The sequence below is a fragment of the Equus caballus genome, chromosome 2 (assembly GCF_041296265.1).
Source record: "Equus caballus isolate H_3958 breed thoroughbred chromosome 2, TB-T2T, whole genome shotgun sequence".
In the NCBI taxonomy this organism is placed as follows: domain Eukaryota; kingdom Metazoa; phylum Chordata; class Mammalia; order Perissodactyla; family Equidae; genus Equus; species Equus caballus.
The window spans coordinates 44,459,267-44,478,284 of NC_091685.1; the positions used below are offsets into that span (position 1 = coordinate 44,459,267).

Below are 19,018 nucleotides of genomic sequence, written 5' to 3' on the forward strand. Positions count from 1 at the left end.
CAGAACCCAGGGAGGGAGCGCTTGTCCCAGCTCCTGGCTCGGCCCCCCGCCGATCCTTCAGCCCCTCTAGATCAGATGAACTGGCTTTTCTTTCCACAGTCATATGCTTGTCTGATCACCTCCTATTTGCAAGGCTCATGGCTGGGCTGCCTTCTTGCCTAGGCCCCTCTGAGCTGGGCTCCCTGGCTGCCCTTCCTCAGAGGAGGGGGCAGGAGCTGGGCTGAGCATTACCCATGGGTTGAGCATGGACACTTGTAGTGGACCAGCTGGGACCTCCCTGAGGGACCCCACGAGACCTTCCAGACCAGGGGCTGGCCTGAGTCACCTTAGTGTCCCCAGGCCACTCCCTGAGCTTGGCTTATAGGCCATGCTGTTTAAATGCTTGTTAATATGGAGTAAGTCTGAATTCTGGGAGGGTTCAATGCCTGGGGGAAGGGGCAGGGGCAGGGACCACACATAGTGGTGGGAGCTGCCTGCCTGGGTTCCATCCGGGCTCTACCACCTGCCAGTTGTAAAACTGAGATGTGAAGTGATGAGATCCTCCGAGCCTCAGTTTCCTCATCTGCAAATGGGGTAATAATAGTGCATCTCCCAGGCTTGCTGTGTGGAGTAGATGAATTAATATGAACATATGCTTCCTGCTTTGAGCCCGGTGCAGGTGGTATGTAGGTGCGTCCGTGGTTATAGCGTGTTAGTCTGAGAAGGGCCCACTCAGCTTGTCTGGGCTGCAGTCTGCAGTGTGGCCTCGGGGGCCTGCAGGGCTGAGCTGGAGCATCTGCAGGGGGCTGCAGAGGGGCTGGGAGGAGCTTCAGGAAAAGCAGCAGAAGGTACCTCTCTCTGCCCCTTTGCCCCTACCCGTTCCCCTGCTGTCTCCATCTCTGACGCAGCCTCCCCAGGCCTGCTCCGACCTGGGAGCTCAGGAGGTAGGAGAGATAACAAGGCTAATGGGTCCTAATTATAGCCCGGCGTGGATCGATGGAGCCTCCGCCCTGGAGGGGCAGGGCTGGTGCGGGAGGGTACTGCCAAGCAGGCCAGAAGCACTGTGGGGCAGCCAGGAGGGGCCAGGAGCTCGCAGGACAAGGAGTCCTGAGGCCGTTTCTCCTGGGGACCCTCACTCCTCACTCCAAGGCGGGCCTGATCCCACCTTACCACTGGCTATACCCTGAGGAGTGGGCCGGGGGGGGGCACAGGACACAGGGCTGGGGGCTCCAGGAGGGGCTGATGGGATGTGACTCCCCACGTCTGGTTTCAGAAAGCTCAGGGCCTGTTGCAGAAGAGGGAGGAGGGGCTGGGGCTAGGGTGGGAATCATGGGGGCTTTGTGGGGGCAGAGTCGTAGGACGTCAGCCTTGGAGTGTCCTCAGGGCTGCCAGAAGCCGTGAAGGGAGAGGAAGGGCCTGTTAAGAGATGGTGGGGCAGGGTGGGGTCTCCATCCTCGAGTGCCAGCCCTGGAAGCTTCCTGGAGGAGGGATTTAATCAGGCAGATGGTCCTGGGCTGTGAGGTCTTCTGGGAACGGAGGAGGAGCTCTGTGCATGGGCACAGGGTCTGGGGCCTTATCCTCTGAGGTTCGTTCTGGGCATGGATTAGGGCCAGAGTGTGGGCCACCCCGCACCACCTCCTCTCCAGGCAGGGTGGGGCACAGCCCATGGCAGATCACAGGCTTCCTTCCAGAACCTCCCACAGCCACCTGTGCATCCCCTTGTCTGTTCTGCTGGGCTCTCGATTAGTGACTGTGTGCTGGGCTGGCCTTCCCAGTCTAGGGGACCACCCTGCTGAGGGGACAGGGGATGCAGGGTAGTTGCGGGAGGCAGGAGGGAGAGAACCCCTCATGATTGCATCAGCCTGAGCCCGTTACATAACCGGTGCTGGGCATTGCCAGGCTGTGGGGGTGGCTCTGCCCAGGCGGTGTCCCTGCGGCACTGGGGGAGGTGGAGGTGGGCGGGGGAGTGGGTAGGCGTGGATGGGTGTCCGCTCCCCAGCCAGGCTCTCTGCCAGGCCCATCACTGCTCCCCAGGCCCCTCCATTCCAGGACGACTCTGGGGGTCCCTGTGCATGTTTGCAACTGGCCTGAACAATCCCTGCCCCTCCCACATCAGGGTCAGAGGGACAGGACGGGGTCAGCTTGAGCAGCTTCAGCCTGGCTCTGCTTGCAGCCTGCCCACATTAACCCAGATTTGGCCCAGCCCCTCACTGCCCACTCCCTGTCCGCCATAGCCCCGGCCAAGGCCACCGCTGTGCCCTCCATGTGGTCTTGTCCTCAGCAATACCCCTCTCTGCCAGTCAGAACCACCAAGCTCAGCCCCTGGGGATGGCCAGCACTCAGGCCACTGCCTCTGTGGCAGCTCCCCATCCTGCCTGGAGTCGGCCTCCCTCCATGCCTGGGTTTGCCTCGCAGGATGGAGACAGGGTTGGGACTTGGGCATGCTCTGCCCCTTGCCCCTGTGTACTCCTGGGGTCTGTACAAGTCAGGGTGAACACTTGCTCCCTGGGTGAGGAGGCCATAGGCCTCTGGCCGCCCTGAAGAGGGGCCCTGGTGCAGAGGGGTGCCCAGACAGTGGTCCAGCCCCCACCTTCCCCTGGTCGGGGGTGGTATGTGTGGGAACTGACCTGTGGGCTGTGGAGGTGGGAGGGGCGTCCACTGGGCCACCAGAGTCACCAGCTCCCTCAAGCCGCACCTAGAGTGTGGCGAGGGGAGTCACAAGACCTGGGGTGGGAGCCTGCCCGTTTCTCCCTGGGGACTTGGTGGGACAAGGGTCCCAGGCCAGGGTGGACCCGTGTGGAGGATGGGGGGCTGGATGTTGGTGTGTCCTGAGTGTGCACACGTGTCTGAGCATCTGCGGTGTGTGGGTCTGACACATTCAACAACCACAATGTTTTAGGGTGAAAGACCTCCTACGTGGAGGTGTGGGGCCCTGTTTCTTTAAACTTGATGCATGGGGGCCGCTTTGCCCCTTTCCTGGGACTTCTCACCCTCCTCAGGGTCTCTCGGGGGGCAGCCCTGCAGTGGGGTCCCGCTCGAGGTTGTAGCCAGGCTGAGTGCGACCCCAGTGATGTCTCCCTGCACACCCCGGTTGGCTCTTCTCTTTGCCCCCCTGGGTGCATGTGGGGCAGCGAAGGGGGATGAGGTAGGACAAGCTGGGCTGTGGGCATCAGGGCCCCCAGCCTGTGTGGAGCACTGGCTGTCTCGTGGGCCCCTTTTTGTGACTTTTTGGAGGTTTGGCTGGTTTCTTCTGGAAGCTTCCTTTGCTCCAGGCAAATGAATGTGTCTCTACTCTGGGTGGTTTGTTCTTGTAGCATCTTCTTGCTGCTGTTTGCCCCCAAGAGGACCCTCCCTCCTCCCCGCTCCGTGGCCCATGTCTGGTCCCCAGGAACTCAGGGCTCACTGCCCTTTCTCACCCGATTTCCCAGGTGGCATTAGACACTATGCCCCCAAGGCAGCGGGCCACGCATCCAGCCCTCTCCCCTTGGTGGGGGGTGGTGTGAAGCTCGCGGCCAGCTGCTTCCTCAGTGATACCCCACCTGACACGTGCACCCTGCCTGCTGCCCTCTCGGCCTCATACATTCATGAAGGAGCGAGGGGGTCCGGGAAGGGCAGGCAGCTTCTTGAAAACTCACGTGTGGTGGATGCAGCATCTCTGTGGAATTTCACATCTTCCTGGTGCCCAGCAGGAGTGTGTTGGGCTTCCTGCTGTGTGTGTGTGTCTGGGGGAGTGTACCGTGTGGGTGCATGTGCGGGATCAGGGTGAGAGAGGAAGCATGGTCTTCGATTCCCCATTAAGGGGGGTCCTGGCATCCTCCAAACCCCCGGGCATTGCTGAGCGGCTCCACGTGGTCCTGGGGTGACGTGACTTGTGTGTCCCCGTCAACCTGCATTCACAAGCCGTCTCCCAGCCACACCATGGGCCACCAGAGGGCAGAGATGGGCCCCAACCCCTCCCTGGGGCCAGCTGGAGATGGCTTTGTGATCCCATGGGACCGCTTTCTCCCCAGGGAACAACATCAACAAGACCTCTTAGTCAGTCACTCACTTTTGCTCAGCACATTCAGTTTCCTGAGCACTGTCATGTCAGGGTAGGTGTTACTGTCCCATTTTACAGATTAGGGAAGGAAAGGTCCAGAGAGGTGAGGTGATGGGACACAGCCCACCAGAGCTGGGATTTCAGTGTTTTTCCAATCACTGAGTCTGGGTAGGGGGTGGCTTTGCGGGTTTGGGAGGAGGCTGGGGCAGGGGAGCTGGATGGAGGGAAAAGGGGTGGGGGGTGGGGATTATAAGTGGGGGTGAGGAGGGAGGGGGAGGGGTGGGGCTAGGGAGGATGGGGTGGCCATGAGTTGGCAGTGTTGGGTGGCAGAGGAGCTGGCTGTCCCAGCAGTCCTCACCTCTCACTCTGTGTCCCTGGGGTCTCCCGGAGGGAAGCAGGGGAGTAACCCCCTCCCCCTTCTGCTTCCTCCAGAAGAAGAAGATGGTGGCCTCGAAGCCTTCGATGATTTTTTCCCTGAGGAGCCCGTGAGCCTTCCCAAGAAGAAGAAATCCAAGAAGCTCAAGGAGAACAGGTCTAAAGGGAAGCGGAAGAAGAAAGAGGTGTGTGGGGGTGGGGCGGGGCTGCGAGGAGGTGTTGGCTGCCCACCCCGGGCCTGCGCAGACAGCGCTTGTCTCCCGGACCTGCCAGGGTGGGTGTCCTGGGAGCTGAGTTTGAGTGAGAAACACCAAAACCCGTGCACAGTGGGCTGAGCGGTGGGCACAGACCTTCCCAAGAGGGATCCGACACGTCCTGTGAATGTCCGGGGGTCATTTATCCTTTCTCCTGTCGTGGCCATCCTGGGCTGTGACAACATGGGTCCCCAGCACTCGAGTCCCTTCACTGAAGGGCCCCTGTTCCCACTGCACTGTGCGTCCACTGTCCCAGTCGCTCTGGCCGTGCCTTCTGCCTTTGGCCCCGTCTGCCTCAGGGCAGCCCTCTGTCCTGCTTTGCTGCTTCCAATCTGTTGTGAGTTGGAATCCTAATGAAAATGATAAAAGTGGGAGAGGAGTAAGGAGGCCCTGGTGGGCTGGGGTCCCCTCTGAGTCACCGTGAGCTTTGTGACCTCATTTTCGGAATGCTTCCACAGGGACTCACTTATCCTCAAGGTCGACCTTGGGAATCGGTGAGATGGGGATGATGATCACCTTTGGCAGATGGGGAAACTGAGGCTGACTTGCAGCTTAAAGCTCTTCTCACCTGGAGGGGGGAGGGACGGTAACAGGACAGTGTGACAGCTCCCATCTTCTCTCTTTGTGATTGCTGCCCACCTCTTTTTGGGCGTCATCCCCGATCCTCGAGGCGGCCCGTGGGGAAGGTGGTGGCGTGTGCCCCGCTTTACAGACGAGGGAGTGGAGGCTCAGAGATGAACTTGTCCAGGGTCGCAGTGACAGCCAAGATCTGGACTGGGGACTGCTCCTGTGTCCAGCCACCCCCCTGGCCCGTTCCCCCAGGGCCCGCCTGCCCTGAGGGGAAGTGATGTCAGTTCTCCGGCCTTCTCACTTCCCCTTCCCAGAGGGGGACCCACCTGGCCCAGCCTTGCAGGGGAGGTGGTGGGGGAGGTTTGGTGGGGAGGTATTAGCGCCCTCCGTGGCCCTGGGGCAGAGCTGGGCCCAGACTCAGAGTGAGGTGAGGAGAGGAGAGCATATCCCGGGCTGAGGGTGCAGGTGTCTGTCAGAGTGTTCTGGGTGCAGCCAGTGAATGACTCAAGGCTAGAGGCGCCTCAGAGGCCACTGTGGGCCTCTTGCTTGTCCCCTGAGTGACAAGGGGTCACTGGAAGGCTTTGTGCAGAGGTCTGTGATGACAGCTCCCACAGGCTCCTGAGGGCACTGAGAGGGCAGAATGGAGGAGACCTCTGAGGATGGAGGGCTCATGACCCTGGGCAGGTGAGAAGGGGAAAGATTTCTTCCTGAGAATCTGCCTCTGAAGCCACTGCCTGACCTTATCTGAGTCTCGCTTCTGTGTCCGCAGTAAGGGGGGCACCACCTGTCCACCTCCCCTGCCTGTTCTGGGGTGAACCAGATGTGGACCAGCAGGGTACCTTTATGTGAGAAGTGCCACGGAGAAGGCCAGAGGCACTTGGGGGCATCCAGGGTGTCAGCCTGGATGTGTCTAGAGGGCAGGGCCTGCCTCGACTGTGCCCCAGGTTGCCATGGTGGTCAGCCTGGGACCGACCTGTTGGGAGCTCAGGGCCTGGGACAGGGAGGTGTCAGCCCCTGGCCCTTGCGACTGGAACCACCCCAGGTGCGTCCCGCCTGTGTCTTTGGTGAGGTTGGGGTCAGCATTGCTCACCTGGACCCTCCACTGTGCTGCTGTCCTGGCTCCTGCCCTGCCACGCCCCTGCAGTCCTCTGTTTCCTGGGAAGGACTTCCTAAGGGACATGTCTCACCACGCCCCACAGCTGCCCTGTCCAGGCTCCAAGGCCTCAAAGCTGCCTCCCAGGCCCCCTCCCTGCCTCCTTTGTGCCACATCCCCGGCGTGTGGGGACTGCCCTTTCTTCCCTGAGCCTCCTCCAAGCCCAGTGCTGCCCCTGCCCGGCACCACCTTCTGTCTCTGCTGTCGCCCAGCTCTGTCCTCACTGCCTGGGCTCCTGGCATTGGTCCAGAATCGATGTGTGTCTCCTCCCAGGACACCCCGCTCCTCACCCTGGGGCGGCACATGGGCATACAGGCTCTGAGACTCTTCCGAGGCTTTGTCCCCATTATCCAGCTGGGTAAGTGGAGGCAGCAGACAGGAAGGGAGCATCTCAGTGGGGGAGATGCTGTGGACCAGCTCCTCTGCCATGGGGAGGGGCCTCTGAATTCCCTGCTGTGCCCGCCACCCCCCACCCTCCCGCCACTGATACCCTCACCATCCTTGTTTCTTCTGAGGGGCAGAGGATAGATGGTTCTGGAGCTGGCAGGACCTTGGGATGCAGGGGCCGACTTCCTGGTTGAGGCTGTGAAATGTTGTTCTGCTGCGGTCACTCCTCTCACCCCCAGACCTGAGGCTCTGTGGACGTGGGGTGGAGGTGGATTTTAGGGTCCTGAGGCCTAGTGGCTGGGGCAGGGGCTTCCTGCACAGATTCCCCCCCACCGCGCCCCCCAGCTTCTCAATGTTTTCTTTCTCTTGGAAACTGGGCAGGAGGCTCAATGCCATCATGTCCTTGGTCTCAGGCCTTCAGGCTGGGTCTACCCAGTTCCCAAATGCAGATGAAGGACCACCAGGGGTGCCACAGGGGCCTGTGGGCGCCTGCCTTCCTCCCCTCCCCAGCCAAGGCAGGGCTGGCTTTTCTCTCGCCCTCCTGGGCACAGGGTATGGCAGGACCCTGCCCCTGCCACTGCCAGGAAGGAGGCTGGAGGGGGGCAGGGCGTGGACAGTGGTGAGGTGGGGGGCTAGGGGGAGGTCGGCAGTGGAGAGGTGGGCCATGTGGCCCCCAAGGCCTGAGGGCTGGCGTTGCCGCCCCCGGCCCAGCACCAGGGTCACTCAGGCCTCCTCCCTCCCTTCTTCCTCTGGACCTACCTGGACACACGTTCTTGTTCTTGTCACTGTGTCTGTCCCTCTGGCTCCTGTCTCTCTGTCTGTCTGTCTCTCACTATTCTGGCCTGCGCTTGGACTCTCTCTTACATCTCTTGCTCTCCCTCCTCGGTCTCCCTTGCCCCGTCTCCTGTTCCATTTCTTCTTCCCCCTCCAGCCTCATTTCCCTCCCTCACTCCCTCCGTTTTTTCTCTCTCTTCCTCCTCTTCCATTCTCTCCACTCTCCCTCCCCTCACTTCCTTACCCTCTCTCCTTCCTCTCTATACTGAGATGCAATTCGGGTTCTCAACAAGGGTGGAGGGCTGGGTGGACGAGAGGCCTGCAGATGTCCGGGCAGTGCCAGACAGGCCCCCAAGGCGACCCTTGGGCCATTGCTGCTCTCTCCCCTGAATTCCTAAGAGCCTGGCTTGGCCAGCTGTCAGATCTTAGAGGGTCTAGAGCATGCTGCAGCCAGAGAGCAGGATCCTGGCCCCCCTGTGCCCCCCGCGCACCCATAGGCCAGGGTCCTCAGGACGTGAGGTGGGCAATCTCACCCCTTTCCTCCTCTCCGTCTCCAACCAGGTGGCCCCAAGATCGGGTGGTGGGCGGAGGCAGCAGAGGGGCTGGGCGGCGGAATCCATGCCATAGTTTTTTTTGGAGGGGGGTGGGCAGGAAGCAAGTCGTGGATTCTGATTTACATAAAATAACCAGGCTGCGGCCAGAACCTGAGCATATGTAGATGAAGCTCCTTGTCAGACCCAGCGCAGGAGGGAGAAATGATTTCAACCTGTACCGCAGCGGTTACCATAGCAACCAATTATTCAGTGCTAAATTATAACTGTTTATAACACTCGTGAATGGGAAGGCTCATATTTCATTCTTTCTTTTTCCCTCTCAGTCTTGAAGGACCCCAAATTGAGAATGACCAACTCTCCAAGTCCTTCTTTTCCAGTGTAAATGCCTCCTTTTTTGTGCTGAGTTCTGGTTGTAGAAGCAAGGGAGAGGGAGACTCAAGGCCCTGATGGAGAGACATCTGCAGAGCTGGGGAGGAGGAAGGGTGGGCGGGGACTGTCCATTTGGGGTCCCCAGGGCCTGCACTGGGGGCATGCTGGGGCCTCAGTGGGCCTGGGGCTCAGGGCAGAGACCCCTCCCACCTGCCCCCAGCTGCCTGCACACACAGCCTGGGTGTGGTGTTTAAGACAGCTTCGCAGCTGGATGCTGTTGGGTGCTCCAAGTCCACTAAGATTCCTCTACCAGCAGCCGCATCTCCTGTAGCCACGCCCAGGGCTGCTGCAGCCCAAAGGACGGCATCAAGGTCAAAGCCCTGACTGACTGTCATCCTGAAGTTCACTGTCGTCCCCCACGGTGTGGCTCAGGGCTGAGGTTGGTCCAGGGCTTTATTAGGGAGTTATTGCTCCGTGCCTGTGTCTCCTCCCCTGATCGTGGCTTGGCCCACACCCGACTCCGTAAGTTTCAAGATACTGAACGACTGGCCTCCTGGTTCTCCGTCGTTCCTTCTCTCCTTGCCACTGGCTGATGCCGCATCCCAGGTCCTGATGCTGGGTCAGTTCTCTTCGAGTTGTTTTCAGAACCATTTGCTGCCCTTCTCCTTGCCCCTTTCTCTGCAAGGAAAGATTATTTTGGAGAGAAAGAAAAGGAGGCCCAGGTCTAGAAGTGTCCGAACAGCTGGATGCAGAGATGTGCCTATGCTGCGGATGCAGACTCATTGTGCCAGCGCGAAACCAGTATCTGAAGACCTGCCCTGCCCCTCACCCTCAGCCAGCCCCCCGGTGTGGGCAGGAGGGTTCAGATGAGATCTGGTGCAGGTGGGGGTGGGCCCAGGTGGTGCGAGCTACATTTGGTGGAGGGAGAAGTTAGGGCCTGGAGGGGATGAGTGGGCAGGGGTCGGGTGAACTGGGGAATCAGAGCTTTCTCTTTGATGGGCTTTCACCAATGCAGCTAGACAGCAGAGGGAGAAGGCTGCCCTTCCCTGAAATGTGAGGCTGCCATCACTGCCATCACCCATGGACGACTGGGCACTGACAAGTAGCAGACGAGCCCTGCCATAGCTCTGGCTCGTTCCTCAAGGAGGAACTCTGCCCTCCTGCTCTCCCACTTAGCCCTGGAGTGGATGCCCAGCTTGGCGCCTTCTGCCAGGCCTCCCTCACTCCCCCTCCCCCACACCGCACTGTGCACAGACAAACGAAATCTACTGGAGGCGCCTTCCCCTCCTCCCTCCCTTCCTCCTCCCCTCTCTCCAGCTCCCTCTGGGCCCTGCATGTGCAGCTGTGCTGGCCACTCCTGGCCTCTCCTGTACTTGGGAAGTGGCCATGCCTGCTTCCCATCAGATGCTCAGGTCAGCTCTCCCTCAGGTGCGGCCACAACAGCCCCTTCTTCCGGCATCAGATTGTCACTCTGCACTGTAATTGTCGCCCAGCTGTAGGCAACATCTATGTAGTTGGCTTTAGCTCAGTCCTGAAATGCAAAAACGAGGAGAATGAGGCTGGTGTGTGTCTAGTTTGTCGTCTCGCCTGCATCTTTGGCTTCCAAGCAGATTTGGGGTCGTCATGGGTATTGGGTCTCTTCCATTTCAAAACGTTTAAGGCCGTCTCTTACGTGATCCTCTTAGCACTCTTTGTGGCATCTCCATTTCACAGATGAGGAAGTTGAGGCCGAGGTGCCACAGTGACTTGCCTTGTTCCCAGGCTAGCAAGGGGCAGAGCTCCAAGGCATTCTCTGTCCTGCAGCCTCCCCAGGGAGCCCCAGGACCCACAGTCAGACCACTCGGGTATCAGCTGGGTATCAGCTGTGGGTCCTCCTGCCTTATCCCTGGTCTGGTTTGTGGAATTTGCCCCAGGGCAGTGGAGGGCCAGCCCTGTAACCCTCCCTCAGGGCTCCCACAGCCTCTGTCCGTGGTGCTGAAGTTCCTGGCAGCCACCTTCTTCCATCCTTACCTTTTCTGGGATGAGGGCTGGGGTAGCGCTTGTCTCAGGTCTTTTGAAGGGTGGTCTCTCGAAGCTGGCCGAACTCTATGCCCTCAGGGAAAATGGACGTCCCTGTCTGACCCCCATTTCCCCAAAGGAATGAGGCATAGCTGGGAGCTGTGGCCCCAGGGCCCTGCCTCACCACCAGCGCTGGCAGCATGAGAGCCTACCTGCAAGGCTGTCCTGCCCTGGGCAGGCTCTGGCAGTAGCCAGGACTGGCTCTGCCCCTGGGGCCAGCATGGCGAAGTCAGTATTCTGGGAAACACCCGGTTCCGGAAAGGCGCAGAGGCCCTGCTGTCTGCCAACCACCAGCCAGCGCACTGACTCAGCGGCTTAATGAGCATAAAAGGTTTGGGAGCAGGGAGCTGGCGGCAGAGAGGGAGCTGAGATTCCAGGAGAGTCAGGTAGTGCAGGGATCCTGTTGGGGGGGGGGGGGCGTCCTTTCCCAGCTGTTTCTCAGGAAGAGCCTCCTTCCTGGGAAAAAGACCCTCAGCTCTTTACTGTGTGGCTCGAAAGGGCAGAGATCAGGCTTGGGCCTCCCAAGATTCTCCAGACAGACCTGCTGCCCTTGCTGACTCCCTCCTCTCTCTTTTCCCCCTCCCTCCTCTCTCTTTTCCCCCTCCCTCCCTCCCTCCTCTTATGCCTCTCTCCCCCATTGCTGTTTCCTGAGTTCATTTTCCATCTCTCCAGTTCTCTCGTCATCTTTTCCATGCCTCTCTTTGCTCACCCTGAAAACAGTAAATAGCCAGCATGAAGATGACAAGCCTGTGCTGTAATTGGAGCATGAGTGCCCAGCCTCTCTGTGAAGACCCGGGGCCGAGCAGGCTGGGAAGGGCTTTGCCAGTCCACTTGCATCTGAAAGGATGCGAGTAAACAGCTTTCTCTGAGGGGCAGTGCCTTTCTGGTGGGGATGCTCTGGCTGTAAACGCCCTTATCTCCATATAAATGGGCCATTTTCTGCCTGTACAGACGGGAAACTAAATCAAGGAAGCCAAGCTTAAGAGCTGCCTAAATTACCTTGTCTCATGTTAAGACACAGCGGCCAGGGTGGGGGTGGTAGGGAAGGTGGGCTTGTGCCATAGCAGCTTCTGGAGAGCCCACAGGCAGACAAAACTGGGATGTGTGTTCTGCGTTAATTCTAGGTTTCACTTGACCGGCACAGTTCCATAGGATGCATACATAAGCAGAGAGGTTAGGTACTGGGAGAGAGGCTCTCTTTCCCACCCAACTGGGACTTTTCCAGTGCACTTTGTTTTCTGGCTCTCTGGGCCTCTCCTCTGCTGTGGGCTCTTGGGTCTGAGCACCATCATGCAACACTTTAAAATCCCAACATCCACAGAAACCTGTTCTGATGGAAGCAGAGCCCGAGCCTCCCCTCCCCAGGGCAGTCCAAGCAGGCTGCATGGGGAAGCCTGACTTCGCCAGAGGCCTCGCCTCACCTGCACACTCCACCATTTGCCCACTCAGCGGGGATGAGACCCTTGACGTGTGCCGGCTCCGGGCAGACCCTCTGGCTGGGCTTCAGTGCTGAGCTGTGACCAGTGGGACACCGAATGATCCAGAAAGCGTGGGCTGACTGACTTTGCTGGGCGGCCACTCTCAGGGCAGTACTGCTGCCCAGGACTCTGGACTTGCTTGGGGCCTGTGTAGCCCTCACTGTCTCCCTTTCTGTTCCAGGGGAGCAATGATGAACTATCAGAAAATGAAGAGGATCTGGAAGAGAAGTCAGAGAGCGAGGGCAGTGACTACTCCCCTAATAAAAAGAAGAAGAAAAAACTCAAGGACAAGAAGGAGAAAAAAGCCAAGAGAAAAAAGAAGGATGATGATGAGGATGATAATGACGACGGATGCCTGAAGGTAACCATTGAGGGCCGGCTGGAGGGACTGGACTCCGAGAGGCCACACCTGCCGGGACTGGCTGGGCCTCCTGCTGTCAGTTCTCTGTCTCCCGGCCTGGGAGCCCCTGAGTGAAAGACCTGAGCATCCTTTCCCCCGGTGGCTGTCGGGAGCGGATGGGTCTGTGGCTGTGAGTGTGTGCCTGTGTGTGTGCATGCACGTGGAGCTTGGATGCAGTTTGTGAGAAATACTGCAGCCACAGGTCTTGAAGACATATCTGAAATAACGATGGGTGGCGTTTAGGGGTTTGGGAGGAGTCGCGCAGCCTCTTGCTGATGTACTGTCTGCTCTTCTGCCTGTTCGCGCGCACAGCTGTTCTGAGGAGAGTGATGGTCTGAGCTTAGGTTTTGTGTCAGGAGCCTCTTGCCTGGAGCAGTTTGGGGAAATAAAACAAATGGAGCCTTTGCCGATAAGAAGCGGCTGGACAGCTCCGCTTAGGGTGGGAGGGGAACTTTGTCACTCAGCCGCACTCTGACATCCCGCCCTCGTGGGCCAGAGTGTCCCCGTGAGCAGGACTCGGGGGCCTGCAGCTCCCCCTGGGTAAAAGCATTTTCCCCATGAAGGTGGGGAATGATGTGAACCGAGCCAAGGCTCCTGGTCTCAGAGGCCGCCCTGTCGGGGCTCCTCTGGGAAGAGACGGGGCGAGGGTGAGGCTGGTGGGCGGGCTCTGGGCCTAGCCCTCGCACAGTGGGCAGAGGTCAGCGAGTCATCAGGAGCACCTGCTTCCTTTGTTCTTTCACGGCACCCAGCCTCAGTTTGGGCCGGCCGTGGATTTAAAGATAAGTGTTCCGTAAATATTAGTACAGTGGCTGTTGGGGGAGGTAGAAACAGTGACTGTCAGCAACTGAAGTTGGGAAGCTCCGGTGGTGTCCCGACACCCAGAGGGATTTCATCCCTTGGCAGGTGTGTCGTGAGTCATCTGCGGCTGATAATAGCTGAAGGGCTGACAGCTTTGAAAGATGAACTTACGGGAGCGACTTAGGGTTATCCTGTAACAATGTCACCCGCTCGCTCACATGCTGCTCTGCTTCCTGGGGGCGGGGGCCGAAGGCCTGATGAGCCTCCAGGAATGGCTGTGTGTCATGGGGGCAGGTCGGTCATGGGAGGGGCTCCCCCATGGCAGCACCTCTGAACTGTCACAGAGAGCAGGAGGAGGCTGGGAAGCGAGTTCTGGAGCTGCTCTCTTGTGCCAGGCAGGCCTGGTTCTCAGCTCCAGGGCGCTTCAAGCTGAGGGAGCCTGATGCTCCACCCGGCGGCCTTCCTTAGTAGGAGCAGACAGCCCAGCCCCATGGGGCTTAGGCAGTAAGGGGGTTTGTCGGATCAGGGCCCCAAGAGTTGATGGGCAAGGAGGCTTCCAGCCTGTGGGGCCCAGTGGTGTCTTCTGGGGCCTTGTTTCTTTGCATCTCTCACCCTGCCTCTGCGGGGTCAGCTCCGGCCTCAGGCCAGGCACCCTTGTGGCTGGGAATGGGTGTAGCAGCAGCTCAGGGCTTCTCTGCCACCCACTGCCCCATCCAGCAGGAGGGAAAGCAGGCCTGTGTCCTAGTTGTCCACACAGGAGACCCAGCGGTCCCCTTGGCCGCACTGGCTTAAGTCATGTGCCCACCTGGACCAATGGCTGTGGCCTGGGAGTGGCTGTGCTGACTGGCTGAGTGGATCAGTGGCTGGGACTGGGGCAGCTCAAGGCTGTCTGGAACAGGTGGAAAATTGCAGTGAGGGCCCTGTTGCAAGCACACGTGCTAACCCATTCCCTCCTGTGAGGCAGGTGCTGTAACCCCGTTTTACAGATGGGGAGACTGAGGCCTAGAGAGGTGAAGTAGCTTGTCTACCTCTCACTGCCAGTATATGGCAGCGCAGGATTAGAACTGGTGTCTCTCTGGCTCCAGAGCCCATCATAGCCAGCACCCCCACCCCCACCCCATCCCGTCATAGCCAGCACCCCCACCCCCACCCCATCCCGTCATAGCCAGCACCCCCACCCCCACCCCATCCCATCATAGCCAGCACCCCCACCCCCACCCCATCCCGTCATAGCCAGCACCCCCACCCCATCCCATCCCGTCATAGCCAGCACCCCCACCCCATCCCGTCATAGCCAGCACCCCCACCCCCACCCCATCCCATCATAGCCAGCACCCCCACCCCATCCCGTCATAGCCAGCACCCCCACCCCATCCCGTCATAGCTAGCACCCCCACCCCCACCCCATCCCATCATAGCCAGCACCCCCACCCCATCCCGTCATAGCCAGCACCCCCACCCCATCCCATCATAGCAAGCACCCCCACCCCATCCCATCATAGCCAGCACCCCCACCCCATCCCATCATAGCAAGCACCCCCACCCCATCCCATCATAGCCAGCACCCCCACCCCCACCCCATCCCGTCATAGCCAGCACCCGCACCCCCACCCCATCCCGTCATAGCCAGTACCCCCACCCCCACCCCATCCCATCATAGCCAGCACCCCCACCCCATCCCATCATAGCCAGCACCCCCACCCCCACCCCATCCCATCATAGCCAGCACCCCCACCCCATCCCATCATAGCCAGCACCCCCACCCCATCCCATCATAGCAAGCACCCCCACCCCATCCCATCATAGCCAGCACCCCCACCCCCACCCCATCCCGTCATAGCCAGTACCCCCACCCCCACCCCATCCCATCATAGCCAGCACCCCCACCCCATCCCATCATAGCCAGCACCCCCACCCCCACCCCATCCCATCATAGCCAGCACCCCCACCCCATCCCATCATAGCCAGCACCCCCACCCCATCCCATCATAGCAAGCACCCCCACCCCATCCCATCATAGCCAGCACCCCCACCCCCACCCCATCCCGTCATAGCCAGTACCCCCACCCCCACCCCATCCCATCATAGCCAGCACCCCCACCCCATCCCATCATAGCCAGCACCCCCACCCCCACCCCATCCCATCATAGCCAGCACCCCCACCCCCATCCCATCCCATCATAGCCAGTACCCCCACCCCCACCCCATCCCATCATAGCAAGCACCCCCACCCCATCCCATCATAGCCAGCACCCCCACCCCCACCCCATCCTGTCACAGCCAGCACCCCCACCCCCACCCCATCCCATCGTAGCCAGCACCCCCACCCCAACCCCATCCCGTCCTAGCCAGTACCCCCACCCCCACCCCATCCCATCATAGCCAGCACCCCCACCCCCACCCCATCCCATCATAGCCAGCACCCCCACCCCCACCCCATCCCGTCATAGCCAGTACCCCCACCACCACCCCATCCCATCATAGCCAGTACCCCTGCCCCCACCCCATCCCATGATAGCCAGCACCCCTGCCCCACCCCATCCCATCATAGCCAGTCATAGCCAGCGCCCCCACCCCCACTCCATCCCATCATAGCCAGCACTCCTACCCCTACCTTACCCCAGCCAACCTGGGGCTGCTGGGTCATCTGACACTGGGCTGGCTGTCTTGGGAGGTCACACTCCTCCCTGGGCCTCAGTGCCCCATCTGGAAAGTGAAGCAGTAGCCGAGGGACCCTCTCAAGGCTCTGCCCTTAGCTGGGCCATTGTCCTATGTCCCTGTCCTGGCCAGGGCTCACCTTCCTGGCCCCAGAACCCGGCAGTGGCCAGTCCTTTCATGAGGTCCATGCGTGACTGTATTGGGGGGCATCCTTGGGCGGCCCCATTTCTCCCCGACCTGCCTTAGACTGCCCCTTGGCCCTGCCGCCTCCCCAAGGACATCTGCTCCCCTAAAACCCATCTTTAGGCCACTGTTCTGTGCCACCACCCAGATTCCTGGAACAGATTCCTTCCAGGGAGTGAGTCCTGTTACATTATTCCTGCCCTGGGCACGCACATGGCCTCCCCTACCAGAGCCCCACATTAAACCCCCAGCCACTTGGTTCTGTACCCCCTTATGAGCTGGCATCTGAGCCGCTCCCACTGATCAAGGGGTCTGCAGGCTGGGCTGCCTTAGGATGCTTTCAGTGGTGAATGAGAACTGCTCTTTTTTTTTTTTGAGGACGATAGCCCTGAGCTAACATCTGCTGCCAATCTTTCTCTTTTTGCTGAGGAAGACTGGCCCTGAGATAACATCTGTGCCCATCTTCCTCTACTTTATATGTGGGACGCCTGCCACAGCATGGCTTGCTATGCATGGCATATCTGCACCCGAGATCCGAACCGGCAAACCCCGGGCCGCCCAAGCGGAACATGTAAACTTAACCACTGTGCCACTGGGACGGCCCCAGAACTGCTCTTTTAAGTTGCAGACACAACCTCTTCCCCGCTCCATTGCTCTATCCCGAGGCCTCCTCGATGGGGGCCCTGGGGGTAGGGGTGCAGGTTAGAAGGACCCCCGCCTCTGATTCCTCCTCTGGCCCATGTGTCCATAGGAGCCTAAGTCCTCTGGACAGCTCATGGCTGAGTGGGGCCTGGATGACGTGGACTACCTGTTTTCAGAGGCTGACTACCACACGCTGACCAACTACAAGGCCTTCAGCCAGTTTCTCAGGTGGGCCGTGGGGCCGGCTGCCATGGCTGGGCGTCCATGGGGACTGACTTTGAGGCCTGCACTCCCCAGGTGGCATCAAGTCGGGGTGGTCAGAAGGACAGAACCCTGGGCTTGTGGGGTGGGGTGGGGCTGTCAGGCCAACACTGACCCCAGGCAGAGCTGGCAGGTGGAGGAAGGACCCCCTTCACTGTGGCAGATGAACACACATTTAATTGATAGTGGTCCCAGTCAATCCCAGAGGCCTTAGGCCCCCATGGCCTCTCTCAGCTCTGGAAGAACTGGGACCAGACACCCAGTGGTCTGCTGCAGGCCCCTCTCTCTGGCCCCTCAAGTCTTGCAGGGTCAGGAAACCCAATTGGAACATCACCAGTCTTATAAACAGGGAATCAAGAATGTTTGGGGGTGGACTGCTGTCTCAAGCTTTGTCCTCTTCCCTGCTCCCCCTTTCTGCCCAGTTTTCCCAACCTGGAACATGGGGCTGGTGCCACATATCCCAGGGGTGGGAGAAGGGTGGGTCCTGCTCGGGGTCCCTTGGTGGGGGGCGTCTTATGCCTCCACAGCGCTGCCCTCACCTTCCCGCCTCACTCCCCGATGCAGGCCGCTCATCGCCAAGAAGAACCCGAAGATCCCCATGTCCAAAATGATGACCGTCCTGGGTGCCAAGTGGCGGGAGTTCAGCGCCAATAACCCCTTCAAGGGAAGCTCGGCGGCAGCAGCTGCAGCGGCAGTGGCTGCAGCTGTGGAGACTGTCACCATCGCCCCTCCGCTGGCCATCAGCCCCCAGCAGCCACCCCAACCTGTGCCCATCCGCAAGGCCAAGACCAAGGAGGGCAAGGGTAAGGCTGCGGGTGGATGGGCCCCAAGCCCTGGAGCCTGGGGCAGCTGGAGTGGCCTTTATTAAGGACCCAGTGCCTCGTTTGACCTCGAACCCACTCCCCCTCTCTCAGCTGTAATGCAGCATCTTCGTAGCTTCTGTCTTGCCTGCCTTTTGGGGCTGGTGGAGAAGCGGAGGAGACAGTGTGCTCAGAGCTTTGGGAGTTTTGTGCCTGGCCCCCTCTGACTTGGCCATGGCGAGAGGGAGAGCAGAGGCCCATGCTGCTGGGAGTCAGGGGGCTCTTGAGTTTGAGGCTGTGTCATTCCCAGGGAGAAGGGGTCCCAAGGTTAGCTCATTGATCCTTCATGTCTGAGTACCTACTGTGTGCAGGGCTGTTCCCCAGGCCCTCGAGGTAAAAGACGTGCATGGGCGTGGGCATGGTCCCTGCTGGCTTCCTGGGGAGGCCTGGAAGGTGGTCCAGATGCTAAATCAGACTCAGTGGTGGCGTGTCTGGGTGTCTGGGTGCCTGGGTGGGGAGAAGGGGGACAGTAGAGGCTCTCTGGGACTTGAAGTTCTGGGGGAGGGAGATCCCCTGGGTGGAGGGTTTCTGGTCCCTTGGGGGTGGGGACATTGATCTCCCAGGGCTCTCAATGGTGGGGTCGCTCACAGCTCAGCTTTCCTGGGTGCCCTGAGTTGGATTTTGATGGGAGGCTGAAAGGGCTCTGGGGACCCCATTTTTCAGCCTCAAGGAGCTTTGGTTTCTGGGCCCATGTCCCCTTTGCCGGGTCCCTGCAGGGCCTGGTGGGGAGAGTGACATGGGGTTTAGAGACTGCTCCTGGTCTCCTGCTGCGCCGTCCTCCACCCTGGGCCCTCCCAGCCTGCCTCGCTTTCTAATTTCCTCCCGGGCTCCAGCCGCTGAGCTAATCGATTCCCTGGGCCGCCTATTCAGAGCCTGAAAAATTGAAATAGATTTTCCGTGGCACTGCCGAGGGTACGGCTGGGCTCCCAGCCCATCTCCCTGTGTGTGGTACGGCTGGTGGAGGGCCTGGGGCGAGGCCACCTGCCTCCAGGCCCCCATCTTCCCTGCTCGGCGGTGGGAGAGGCCATTGGAGGGTCATTACTACTCAGGTGGCTAATTGTCCCGTGGCCAGCTCCATAAAAATGGCCTTAACCCTGCTGGCTACCTGGGAGCTAGCGTTTCCTGGGGTGACTGGCATAGGTAAGACAGCCTTGGGTGGTGCCAGCATTGCCTGGCTGGCAGCTGGGGAAAGGGCCTCCTGCCCTCCCACATCCCTTCAGGACCCA

At 60.0% G+C, this 19,018-nt stretch overlaps 1 protein-coding gene across 6 annotated transcripts in view; it reads left to right on the forward strand.

Annotated features, from left to right (window-relative positions):
- CHD5 (chromodomain helicase DNA binding protein 5) overlaps nt 1-19,018 on the forward strand; it is a 66,834-nt gene that overhangs the window by 5,769 nt on the left and 42,047 nt on the right. For all 6 annotated transcript variants that reach the window (XM_023635895.2, XM_001492213.7, XM_014737622.3 and 3 more), the window contains exons 2-5: nt 4,451-4,578; nt 12,172-12,351; nt 16,781-16,899; nt 17,497-17,735. In XM_023635895.2, coding sequence (XP_023491663.1) covers nt 4,451-4,578; nt 12,172-12,351; nt 16,781-16,899; nt 17,497-17,735 — 666 coding nt within the window. The remainder of the gene's footprint in view (nt 1-4,450; nt 4,579-12,171; nt 12,352-16,780; nt 16,900-17,496; nt 17,736-19,018) is intronic.